The 13,576-nt window shown below is 41.6% G+C and overlaps 1 protein-coding gene across 2 annotated transcripts in view; it reads left to right on the forward strand.

The window, feature by feature from the left end:
* plekhh1 (pleckstrin homology domain containing, family H (with MyTH4 domain) member 1) overlaps nt 1–13,576 on the forward strand; it is a 61,954-nt gene that overhangs the window by 33,782 nt on the left and 14,596 nt on the right. For both annotated transcript variants that reach the window (XM_066694131.1, XM_066694132.1), the window contains exons 9-19: nt 193–271; nt 1,782–1,873; nt 3,204–3,354; nt 4,628–4,764; nt 4,853–4,963; nt 5,306–5,392; nt 7,366–7,524; nt 7,785–7,865; nt 8,187–8,366; nt 8,694–8,805; nt 10,207–10,319. In XM_066694131.1, coding sequence (XP_066550228.1) covers nt 193–271; nt 1,782–1,873; nt 3,204–3,354; nt 4,628–4,764; nt 4,853–4,963; nt 5,306–5,392; nt 7,366–7,524; nt 7,785–7,865; nt 8,187–8,366; nt 8,694–8,805; nt 10,207–10,319 — 1,302 coding nt within the window. The remainder of the gene's footprint in view (nt 1–192; nt 272–1,781; nt 1,874–3,203; nt 3,355–4,627; nt 4,765–4,852; nt 4,964–5,305; nt 5,393–7,365; nt 7,525–7,784; nt 7,866–8,186; nt 8,367–8,693; nt 8,806–10,206; nt 10,320–13,576) is intronic.

Genomic DNA, 13,576 nt, shown 5'->3' on the forward strand with positions numbered 1-13,576 from the left:
AATGTGGAAACAAGCAGCTCTCTTACCACAGAAGATTGCTTATTAACTGACTTACATTTTCGGATCAGATTTTCCTGTGATATAATATCTATACCTGGTTAAGCCTTTTATTCAGTTGTATAATTAAAGAGACGGATAAACTGAAAACCAAAGCATCCAGATGCCTACATGTATTCCTTTTGTTTTTTGCAGGAAAGCCGAATCTACGCTGTGGCCAAATCAGGGATGAGGCTGTCCGAGGTGGCTCTTGGAACTTGGTCCCCTAATCGAGGTACAAACACAGCAATGATAAAGAACTATTGCATCTAAAATGTCTAATCTGGACATTACTTTATCAGAGCACCTTGCAGTGTACAAACTGGTTGCATTATCACTGATCTGAAAACATAGTTCTAAATCCAGCTGGAATTTAATGAGGGGCTGGAACTGAATTGTGTAGACACATGAGAATAAAATGGCTATGAAGCACACCATTTTACAAGGTCCATAGTTTGTTTACATACTACACAGGAAAGAACATTGTAGTACTGTTCAATGCATAGACATTTTGGGTGCATTCACATGAAATCAAGCCTTACTGACTTTTTCTTTTGTAAGTGACTTTAAAAATTTATTGCAAATATATTCTAGATTTGTAGTGAAGTTCTGACATTTATTATCGCAAATGTTCAGTTGCTTTTTTAGAGGGAAGATTGGTTAACATTCTTTCTAATTCTGCATTTCTTTTCATTACAAAAATAATTGTAGTTATAGGTTTTCACTGACAAGGTGTACTATAACTGGATGTAAGACCATGCACACTTTCAGGGGAGAGTGAAATTCAAAAAGTCGTTTCAATTAAGTACATGATTGCTATTAAAAAAAAATCCTAATTAGCAGCCTAATGCAGTGATCAAAAAGAAATGCCATAGTTTATACAAAGTTGTAAAATCAGATTTCACAGGAAACTGGGTAATTTAACCAAATGCAGCTAACTACTTCAGAATTCTCTTGTAGTGGTATTAACCGGTAATTCTATGGTTTAGGGAAGAAAATGTTGGTTATGGACTAAAAATACTGGGCCAAAGATTCCCACAAAGTTGCAAAAGGATTACATGCAAACCAGGGGGAGTGAGAGGACTAAGCCCCTGGGCCAAGTTTTCTGACAGATGTGTCTGTCAGTGCTTCTCTCCCCCTCTCTTGTGTGCAGCATTGCCTCCCCAGCCCCGGAGGCAGGAGCTGCAGCCTCTTCAGCTGAGTGGGGGCTCTTTGTTGAACTTTCCACTCAGTCGAGGGGAAAGCACCTGAGCAGGTGTGACCAATGCACAGAGGCCCCTTCCCTTTGGCAGATCTTTAAGAGCACTTTTAGTGAAACAAAAACCTTTGCCTTTTAATCTTTGGCTGATGAAAGGATGTGGCCGCATTGTAATTAGGACCAGAACTATGCTATTATCTCTCAGCTGTTTTAAATTGGCTTGGATAATAGGGGGGGACAAAAATGTAAAGGTAAACCCAGCTTTATTTTCTCAAAGACAGCTCTGTTTTACTGAAGTCTGGGGTAAACCTTAATTTGCTTTGTTTGTTTCAAGTTGGGAAAAGATACTGCAATTATATCAAAAGGGGAAAAAAAAGAGAAACATTATTTGTTTGTGTTAAAAAGGGGAGTATTCTTGAAATGGCTAGTAAGAACAATGGCATTTCAAATATATATATTTTACAGATGGAACACATGGTCTTCCTACCCACAAATAGCTTTGATTGGTGTGAATATGACGGTTTCTTTTTTCCAATATTCGTTTCAGTTTCCAATTTGCCACTGTATCCAGCTGCAGGGCCGTTCACTCATCTCATCTACAAGAATGTCAGTGTGCCGGTTTACACCACTCTCAAAGGGGTAAGACTAAACACTACACTGCACCCACACGTTCATTACATCTGTACCTTCCATCTGCTCTGAAATCACAAAGTAGCCACGTGGCAGTGTTGAAAACCATATTGATCTTGTTTTACATCCATAGCCCTTCAAAAAAAGTTGCAACGTTAATTTTCAAAATATATAATATATATTGTGAGTGTTTCTGACTCAAGTGTGACGAATGCAAAATTGCCTTTGGTTCCCGTTTGGGTTTCCTTTATGGTAAGGGTATTTTAGTCAAGCCATTGTGTCTCATTTATTCATTATTTACTTACTTAATTTTTTGCAGACGGCATTATCCAGGGCAACTTAGTGTTTACACAATAAATATTTCAAAGTACTTTAATGTGCAGTAATACAATCAGTACACAATACAGATCCTAGTACAATGAGCTAATAAGTGCAGACATAATACATTTAAGTCCTAGGTATGTGCTAAAGGTGGGGGGGATGCATAGGAGAAGTAATGTGTAGTAAGTAGTAGTAGTGGAGTAAAACGATAGCAGTTCTACCAATACATAAGTCCGCAGGAGCATAATGAAGCATAGTTTAATAGGGAAGTGCAAACGAGGAAGAGTGCTGAGTAGCCCAGGAGACTAGGCTGCTGTATCACAGCAGTCTACTCTAAACAGATGTGTCTTGAGTAATCGCCGGTAGGTGGTCACGCACTATGTGGTCCTGATCTCAGTGGGAAGATCATTCCACCACTTAGGAGTGAGGGTGGAAAAGGAGCTGGGTCTGGAGGAAGGGGAGCAGAGAGGGGTAACAGTGAATCTTCTGGTGCAGGAAGACCGGAGTGGTCCTGTGGGAGTGTAAGGGGTGATGAGAGTCTGTAGATTGCTAGGTACAGTCTGGTCGAGACAATGGTGGGCAAGTGCCAAAGTCAAGATTGGGAGCTTCAAGCAAGCTGAATGTTGTTTCCAACCCCCCACAGAAACCTTGCTTCTTCTAGAACAGGGGTGCTCAATCCTGGTCCTGGAGAGCCCCAATCCATTTAATCTTATAGGTCACCCTAAATCACCAATTTCTAAATACTGGAACACATGGGAGTTATTAATCAATTAAGCAAGTCAACCAAAGGATGTCTTCCCTCAGAAGGCTACAGGTATTCAGATAAATGCTCCAAAAGTTTCTAGAAGACTTTACCAAACCACCTGATTAATTGATCAGAATGAAATACATCCAGGTGTTTATAAATTGGTGATACAAGGGTGACCTCTAAAACCTGCTGGACGGGCTCTCCAGGACCAGGACTGAGCACCCCTGTTCTAGTAGATTCCATAACTGACTTAACACGCTGCTGTTCCAGAAAGCTACCCAGATCAGCAGCATACCTTTCCCAGATGAATCTTCAGGCTCTGAGGATGACACCAGCTCCCACGCAAGCCTCCGCACATCCACCCTGGGACCAGAGGCTAAGAAAAGTAGTACACCAGGAAGCCCACGAGCCGTTAAACGGGGTAGGAATTCCTTGTGGCCTTGGCAGAAGTGGCACCCTCTATTGCAGGGCTGGTCGACCCTGGTCTTGGGGAGCCACAGTATCTGCTGTTTTTGGTTTAATCCAAACCATGAACTACTCTGTTGTTTCCATTATTGGGCTCACTTAGTCACAATTACCAAGCATTCAAGGTATTCACTGATTGATGGTTTAGAGGAACCTATAATGCAGGCAGGATTGTGACTTCAAGAACAGGGTTGGCCACCATTGGTCTATTGCCAGAATGTATCAAGACTGGCAGAAGAGTTTCATAACAGGGTTTCTTACTGCGTCTTTCATTTAGTTGTTAGTTTTTTCCCTCCCCTTGATTTCAACAGGCTATAAATCCCACTGTTGTATAAAGCATTTCATTTAATTTGGTCTGTTTAATTCTGTGGTTCCCTGTCCTTCCTGAATAAGATGTGATTTAATCAGAAACGTGAGGGCGGGAATGTGCGTGTCCTTCCCATCCTTACCAATTAGGAGTGGAGTAAATTAAAGAAAAGGCAATGTTTGGGAGGAGTATCAAATGTGCTCTTACCATATACCCAAATCAGTGTGCTAGAAAGGAAAACATTTGCCCACTCTAGACTCAGCGTTATAGAAGTGTCTCAAGTTTATTTTTGGGATTTAGGAATGTATTTTTTAATAATAATAAAAACATGTACCGGTCTACCATTAAAGGAAAGACCAGATGCCCTTCATTACCAGCTCCTTTTTATTATTAATATTAACAAATTAATTGTTAATTGTTATCTGTTCTTCTGCTCTAAAACAGACAGAATTTCTAACCGATTATGGAGTGATTCATTGTGCACAATTAAATGAAACAAACCATCACAACATAATATATATTGATTATGCATTTTCACAAAATAATGCCAAATATTGAATTAATGAAAATAGATTTCAGGGTGCCACTCAACTTCCTTTAAATAGGAATTAACAGAGTAGCAGATACCTTCAATCGAGTGGTGATTTTCTCACTTAACTTTAAGGTGTTCAAGACTCTAGGGTGGAAACAATTCAGAGTTTACTCACATCATGGTCATTAGGAAAATTACGAATAGATTTTGGAGTGTGGTGAGCCTTTTTATATTCCTTTAAGGTTATGGCATTATCAGTGGCAGGGGAAGTATTGGAAGTATCTCAATGCAAGTGCGCAGTTTTCAGCTTAAGCCTAGGGAACTCTAGTTGACATTTTGGAAGGAAATGTAGTTGAGCAAAGGCTGGACTTACAGAGTGTTGTTTTGCAGGCGTGTCAATGTCCTCTGTGAGCTCCGAGAGTGACTACGCCATCCCTCCAGATGCCTACTCCATTGACAGTGATTACTCTGAGCCAGAACACAAGCTGCTGCGGACCTCCACCTACTCCACTGAGAGCCACTGCGCTGTGAGTAAGCCTGGCCCAGGGCCTCTTCCCACTGCTTGTGACATCGGTGTAGACCTTACCGAAATGTTGCTCTTCATGTGTCTTGCAGGAGCCACTGGAGAAATCGGGCTACCTGTTGAAAATGGGGAGCCAGGTTAAAGTCTGGAAACGGAGGTGGTTCGTGTTAAGGAACGGCGAGATCATGTACTACAAGTCACCTGTAAGTTAAGCTCCAATTTTAAGTCCAGATACCTCATTTGAATTGGCTGTTCTGGGTTCTGGTTTAATCACCAACAAAATAAATTAATATGAAACACTTCTCAAAAACACCTTTTCCCAATTGCTAGATTGGCACACAAGAGTAAACTGTAAGTGTATACTCACACTTGTCTTATTAAGGTTGGTTGGGATGGCGGGTGAGAAACACCGTTTCAGCCACAACGGTAGATTTCTTATTGGGTAGAAAGATAACCCAAATGGGAAAGATCAGACTGAATGCAGTGAAAGATATCTTCTGACAGCTGTGGGAAGTAGCATTCTCATTCCCACTTTCTGTATTCAGAGCGATGTCATCCGGAAGCCTCAGGGCCAGATTGATCTGAACTCTTCCTGCAGAATCGCCCGCGGTGAGGGGGCACAGACATTCCAGGTGAGAGCTCTCCCCTGGACGCTCGCTCTGACAGTCTGCCTTGACCGAACACAGAAGGCCTCTCCCTATATGATTTTCTTTCACCACAAAATGACATTGTTTTTAGTCATCACAGAATATGCAGCTACATAGTTGATACTGTTTGCAGCATTTTTTGCTTCTTCAGCAGAAAGTTTGGCCGGTGGAGCGGAAAAGGTCAAATGCTTTTTCTCTTGTTTGTGTTTTAATGTTTGTTTGTTTGTTTGTTTTGTCCTATCCTATTGGGAATTGTAACAGGTGACCCCTGCTGGTCGAATAGGGCAAAATTGGCTCAGAAAACCAAGTCCTGCCTAGGGACTGGCTAGGTATACATTTGCATTCCCACTTAGGGTTGGTCCAGACCTTGATGCAGTCTTGTGGTGTTCAGATGTACCTTCGTAAAATTATATCCATGTGTGAATACGGCTGATATTTTGCTGGCTGTGCACTACATGGGAGAGAACGTTTATCACTGATTAAATCGAAAGACATTAACATTTAAATTAAGCTTAGTAAAACTGAATATGGCTGCTGAATTAACCTCCACAGAATTTACAGTTTTAATGAATAATGTGTGTTAAGAATTAATTTGTATAATTTATTTTGAGTCACTTATTATAGTTATAGTTACTAATGGTACAATCACTATGTATCATATTTTAATTAATAGGAAATTAATAGGAGTCATTAATTAACTGTTACCTCAGTCTGATCAATAGCTGGGATAACGAACAACTGATTTGTGTTATCCACTTACTAGGCATTTAACCTACAATATTCATCTCTGCAAACGCATAATTTTCACTTTTAAGACCACTTTATAACTGTCCTGTTCCAAAATGCACAGGTGACCATAGAGGCACATACTCACTCTACATTTGTATAAAAATACTGAAGACAAATACTAGTAGATAATGATTCTCCAGAATAGAGAGCACTGTACTGGGTGACAAGTTATTCATTCTTCACAGGAATTGCTTGTATATGTGTGTTTTTTTGTGGTTCACTTGTTGTTCCTGCTTATAGTGGTATTTTGAACACCAACTAACTTCCAGAACAAATAGTCCTGGGAAGATTTCTCAAAGCTACATAAGCACAAAGTGTAGTGAAAGTATGCTAATGAGTCACAGTGGTTCACTAGGTTTGTAGAGGTGTGTGATTTTCTTCTTTAGCACCATTTGTTACTTGCTTGAGCTTTGAGGGGTCTTTGTGAAGCTCTATTAATAGGATTAATGTGTTTCACAGTCTAAAGTGCACAGTAATTCACTAGTTCTTTGGAGCTGTGAGGTTTTTTTTTTCTATTTTCATTAGCACAGTAGTGTTGCTTCAGCTTTCAGAGGTCTTTATAAATCTTTATTGAAAGGGTTAACAAGGCTAATTAGGGTCAATAAGCTTGGAAACAAACAACCAGTCTTGTGGAGCATATGTAATTGGATAAACAAGTAATTACAAAATCTAACTTTAAACAATGACATTTATTGTCTGTTACTTTTACTTTTTTTGGCAGACACCATAGAACACCACTTGATATTGCTTTGTTCTAAACGGACAGAACATGATTAGATTTTAAATTGTTCTAAATAAAGAATGTGTATATATATATATTGTAAAGGAATGACACACAAAAATAAGAACGTTTTGCTCCAGAGAAAAACTGGCACCCTGTTTTCTCTTTGTAAATTGAATAAGTACTTAAATGGATTTGAGAATTAGCTGGAGCTTATTCCGAGTGTGGACAATGAGTTTTGTTCTTCGACCAAAAAAAGGTTTGAATGACATACTATAATTGTGTAGCATTCCAACTATTGTAGAACCAGCCTAATTGTTTTGCAGTTGGAGGAAATCAGGGATGAAATTGAAGAATGTGAGTGGAAAAAACACCCACAAATGTAATATAAATGGGTATAAGGAGAAGGCTGACACCTCTGGTTATATCCCCCTGTTTTCCTGTGCAGCTCATTACTGAGAAGAAAACTTTCTATCTGACGGCAGATTCTCCCAACATTCTGGAGGAGTGGATCCGGGTTCTACAGAACATCCTCAAAGTGCAGGCCGCCAGTCCTGTAGTCACAGAGACCGTCGCCAAGCCCATCGTGAGAGGCTGGCTCACCAAGGTCTGCTCTCAATCCAGTCCGAGGTCTTCTGCATTAGCACAGGGTCTTCTCAGCTCACGGCAGTGTTTACATTCTTTGTCCTGTTTCATGTAGCTCTCTGTGGTAGGTTTGATCATAAAGGAAAACCTCAGCAGTGAGCATGTGAAAATGTTAATCTATTAGCTCAAGACTTTGTGCTTCAGTTTGTTTTGCCTGCAGGGCTGACAACAGAATTATTTAATCTGTGGATTGTTGTGAAAAGCGCCTCATTGTTCCCCCAGGTGAAACATGGCCACTCCAAACTGCTGTGGTGCTCTCTGATTGGGAAAGTTTTCTATTATTACCGCAACCAGGATGACAAGGTAGGGGAGCTCCATTTCTCTGTTACTTCTTCTTCTTCTTCCAACCACTCTAGGCGAAGTTAAATCAGCCACTTTGCAGACATATTAGAGGTTACAAATTAGAGAAGACCCATCTTACTCATTTGGTTGCAAGTTTTTTATATCCAAAGATGTCATCCTCAAAGGATCCCAGAAAATCCCTTTTGTTCACCCAAGACTCACAACTGGTCTTCATACCCACAGCCCATACACAAATATAGCACTTGCATATGTAGTTCACTGTTGACCTTCAGGAGAACTGTTCGAAGCTGTGCTGTAATGCCTGACTGTGCCATCTACTAGTTTCCTCTGGGCCAGCTGCGAGTGCGTGAGGCGCGAGTGGCGGAGGTGGACCGTTCCTGCGACTCGGATGAGGACTATGAGGCAGGGGGGCGGGGTTTCCTGTCCTCGCACTTCACCCTGGTCATCTACCCCAAGGAGCAGAGTCCCACCTACCTGCTCATCGGGACCAAGCAAGAGAAGGTGAGGTTCAACCACTAGTCACGCCGCTATAGCAAAAGAGCAGGGCAACCAGGACTTAAGTCGACCATTTCAACTTGCATAGGGAAGCCTGACTGAGGTCTTCAGAATGTGTTTTTTGCATCAAAAAACGAAATTCTTCATAACTGTTGAAAATGCAGAAGAAAGAGATTAATTCGTTTTCCTGTTATATTGGTACAAAATCCATAAAATCAGCTTCTCATCATCTTTTTAATATAAGTGCAACAGTCCAGCTGGAAGCTCTGTGATAGTGATCTCTCACTTGATTTTAATGATTGCATTTCTCTGGTTTTACCATCTCACCCTTAGGACACCTGGCTGTATCACCTGACTGTGGCGGCAGGCAGCAGTAGTAACTCCAAAGTTGGCACCGAATATGAACAGCTGATTGGTAAACTGCTCGACCAAGAAGGAGACATCGGTAAGCATCTAATTGTCCATAATCCCCTTCTTCTGTGCACCATCATGCTATTTTTCCTGTTTCCTTTTGTTTTTGGATTGTATTGCTTATGCTTGTGTGGCGTGTGGATACATACAACCAGCTGCACTGGTTTGGAGTGCAAACTTGGACGTGAATCTAGTTATGCTTCCAAGCGTAGGAGATGTTTTTTTACTCCAGTTGATTAAATTACTGCCTTAAATATTGGAGACATGGCCTGCTTTTCCCTTGTGAAGCCTTATCGTGAAGTTTTTCGCCATCTGCTCAAACAGCAGATGTGCAGCTCGGAAAGACTCATGCCCACTTTGCCAAGATGATGGTAATTGAAGGAGAAGGGGGCTCCGTGTCAGAAATACAGATGGCGTGAGGGGAGTCACTGAGAGAGTGCTGGAGGTCAGTGATGTAATCGTGCTCAGATTCCAACTAATTGGAAGCGATTCTGTCAAGGGAGGTGAATTTATGTATTTATGTATAACTCATCCAAAGCTGAGCTCTAGAATAACCACATAGACTGTTAAATCATTGAAGGCTGTGGTCTCCACTCCTAGTCCCAGAGAGCTTTAATTCAGTTTTGAAGGTCACCCTTAAGTCACTAGTTTCCAAACACACGGAACTCCAATTTTGCTCAATTTGGTTTTCCAAGCCTTTATACATTGATGATGCACAAAGTGACCTATACATCCTGTCCAGGTAGGTCTATGCAGGACCAGTATTGGATACCCCTGTTCTAAGAGATTAGATATATGTTTTGAAGGTCTTCGAGTTTGTTTGAGTGATGCCGACAGTTTATAGGGGCGAAAATATGGAGTGAAACATTGAATAAGAGACCACTCACCTGCTGTGTTTATCCATTCCACATTTTGGCTTCCAAAGACTGTCCTTGCTTGGTTTTTCCTTTTCCTTGGCCGTCTGGGTATTTTTTGCCCACTTCGGAGGCACCAGTGTCTCGTTTACCTTCTGTAAGCCGGACTGCTACCTCATAATTTTCCCCCTTGCTCTGTTGATTTCCTCCAGGTTCCTCTTTGTAGGGCTGAGATTTACGTCTGCCCTTCAGATACTTCAAAACATTCATTCCATACCGCAGACCTTGTCTCGAAGACCCTCATAATGGATAATCCAGGTTTTTCCTCTCCAGGAGAGGAAAACTTGATCAGTGGCACATATTCTTTCCTGGGATCATGTTAGCTGTTTCATATTGATGGCACTTGGCAGAAAAGAAAAGACATTGGAAATAAATAGTCCACCCAAGTTGTCTTCATGCTCTGTGCCAATTTATGTTTTCATCCTTCATTTTGTGTTTTCTTGGTTCCAGCTGACGAGGCTGTAATTGGTACACTTATTGCCAGATCTGTGTTTAATCTCTCACTCTGTGTCTGTTCCCAGAATCCCCAGTGTGGAAACACCCAGTCCTCTGCTACAGTAAAGAAGCCCTGCTCTCCCCACTCACCACCCTGCCCTCTGAGGCCCTGCAGACTGAGGCCCTTAAGCTGTATAAGGTGAGGTCTCTTTTCCCCACAACATTCCTGCACTGCATTGTGGGAGACTTTGGAGCAGTCAAAAGAACTGTGATTCTTGAATGTTAGAACAGCACACAGCTTCTATAGTTTCTGCACATTATTGTCTGCTGTGACAGGGTGAGAAGGCCTCTCAGGTAGCTTAATTGAATGATTAGCCAGATTGAGAAGTGTGCAGATTGCAGTCTCATGTATGATTCTCCAATCAGTCAATATTCCCACTGGCACCATGCTCTTTTTAAGCAGCCTCCAGTCACAGTAGAGGCCATTTGAGGAGGTTTTCTTGACCTGTGTTTTGGTGTTCATGGGCCCATGTGCTGGTGGTTTGCTTGTATGTTGGATTAACTAAAAGTTTTGTTTTTATTCAATCTGGTTCTCTTTCTGTCTCCTGGGTGCCAACTCACATTATGTATATTGACTTTATTTGATAACAAGGAAAATAAATGCAGTATTGTATTCTAAAAATGAGTAGGATTATGTGAACTGGAATGCATGTTTTTAATAAAGATGGGAGAGGAAGGTGACTTTTTTTTTATTTTGGAGAGTTAAAATAGTGTACAATGCAAGATGGACCATTGTTATTAATTAGTTTCATGCTAATATGTCACAGTAAGAGGAACATTAAAGTTAAAGGCCCTTGAAAGTGCTGTCAAACTGAGCCTAGCATTACCTTAACTAGATCTCTGGGCTGCAGTGAAAGAGCTATATAGTATTTATGGAACATTTAAAAATGTAAACCAACTTTCACTTCAAATAAAAATTGGAATGGCACTCCTAATTTAATTACATACACACTTAATGACCATTTCCTGTTTTTTTTTATTTTTTTATTGAAGTATCCACATCAGTAGCACTTTTTTTGGCAAGATTTAATTATAAAGTGTACTTAAAAAAGCATGACTAATCAATTGTACCTTTGATATTATTATTCATATTTTTAATTAACAATAATTATACAATTCTATCTTTTGTAATACATTGTTGTCACGATTACCCTCGGGGAGCTCGGGAACAGGGGACCCAAGTGCAGTGCTGGATCGCGGGATGGTCGGACAGGTGCGGGTCGGGTGCTGGCAGATCAGGGCAATGGAGGCAAGACAGAGACGTGATCGTGGTCACGGGTGATGGTCAGGCAATCGGGCGAACAGAGCAAGCAAGGAAGATACAGAAGCGTAGTCGGGTAGTCAGGCTAGGGGTCAAGGAAACACGGAGAATAGCAAGCACGGGGAAACAAGGCTACGGGGAGCGGACACACAGAGGAGGCTCAGAGTTGCAGTAGGAACTGGCAAAACTTCGCCCCGACTGAGGGAAGTGAGGGGATTATAAGGGGAGCAGAAACCAGGCTTGGGAGGTGCAGGGTGAATGGGAACATAGGGTGGAAGCACAAGTGCACTAGGGTGTACAGAATGTGAACAGACTGAAGAATGCTGAGAGCAGGGAGAAGGTAGGGCCCCTAGTGGGGATAGAGGGGGTGTGCTAGGGGACCATGACAATTGTAGTGCATTTTAGTAGATTTCCTGTTTTGACATCTTATATCAATTAAGGAATTGGAAACATGCTGTCCAGGATATGAAACTACATGTTGTTAGGCCCATAGGCTAGAATACCAATCTATACAAATACAAACAGGGAAGGGGATTAAAGCACTTACAGGAAAAAAATATGTATTGAATTTTAATATATATATATATATATTAATGGCGCCATTTGCACAGTTCTTAAACCTCTGTAGCTAATTTGCTTTTTTCTTTAAGATTCCTGTTTTTCAATCTCTACAAACTTTCAGATGCTTTATCCTTTCTAGCTGTTTTTAAACACGCAATGGTTTGTTGGATCAAATGGAGTTACAGTGGGGGGAAAAAGTATTTGATCCCCTGCTGATTTTGTACGTTTGCCCACTGACAAAGAAATGATCAGTCTATAATTTTAATGGTAGGTGTATTTTAACAGTGAGAGACAGAATAACAGCAAAAAAATCCAGAAAAACGCATTTCAAAAAAGTTATAAATTGATTTGCATGTTAATGAGGGAAATAAGTATTTGACCCCTTCGACTTAGTACTTGGTGGCAAAGCCCTTGCTGGCAATCAAAGAGGTCAGACGTTTCTTGTAGTTGGCCACCAGGTTTGCACACATCTCAGGAGGGATTTTGACCCACTCCTCTTTGCAGATCCTCTCCAAGTCATTAAGGTTTCGAGGCTGACGTTTGGCAACTCGAACCTTCAGCTCCCTCCACAGATTTTCTATGGGATTAAGGTCTGGAGACTGGCTAGGCCACTCCAGGACCTTAATGTGCTTCTTCTTGAGCCACTCCTTTGTTGCCTTGGCTGTGTGTTTTGGGTCATTGTCATGCTGGAATACCCATCCACAACCCATTTTCAATGCCCTGGCTGAGGGAAGGAGGTTCTCACCCAAGATTTGACGGTTCATGGCCCCGTCCATCTTCCCTTTGATGCGGTGCAGTTGTCCTGTCCCCTTAGCAGAAAAACACCCCCAAAGCATAATGTTTCCACCTCCATGTTTGACGGTGGGGATGGTGTTCTTGGGGTCATTCCTCCTCCTCCAAACACGGCGAGTTGAGATGATGCCAAAGAGCTTGATTTTGGTCTCATCTGACCACAACACTTTCACCCAGTTCTCCTCTGAATCATTCAGATGTTGGCAAACTTCAGACAGGCCTGTACATGTGCTTTCTTGAGCAGGGGTTACCTTGCGGATGCTGCAGGATTTCAGTCCTTCACGGCGTAGTGTGTTACCAATTGTTTTCTTGGTGACTATGGTCCCAGCTGCCTTGAGATCATTAACAAGATCCTCCCGTATAGTTCTGGGCTGATTCCTCACCGTTCTCATGATCATTGAAACTCCACGAGGTGAGATCTTGCATGGAGCCCCAGACCGAGGGAGACTGACAGTTAATTTGTGTTTCTTCCATTTGCGAATAATCGCACCAACTGTTGTCACCTTCTCACCAAGCTGCTTGGTGATGGTCTTGTAGCCCATTCTAGCCTTGTGTAGGTCTACAATCTTGTCCCTGACAACCTTGGACAGCTCTTTGGTCTTGGCCGTGTTGGAGAGTTTGGAATCTGATTGATTGATTGCTTCTGTGGACAGGTGTCTTTTATACATGTAACGAGCTGAGATTAGGAGCACTGCCTTTAAGAGAGTGCTCCTAATCTCAGTTCGTTACCTGTATAAAAGACACCTGGGAGCCAGAAATCTTGCTGATTGATAGGGGATCAA

This window comes from Amia ocellicauda, chromosome 21 (assembly GCF_036373705.1).
Source record: "Amia ocellicauda isolate fAmiCal2 chromosome 21, fAmiCal2.hap1, whole genome shotgun sequence".
NCBI classification, from domain to species: domain Eukaryota; kingdom Metazoa; phylum Chordata; class Actinopteri; order Amiiformes; family Amiidae; genus Amia; species Amia ocellicauda.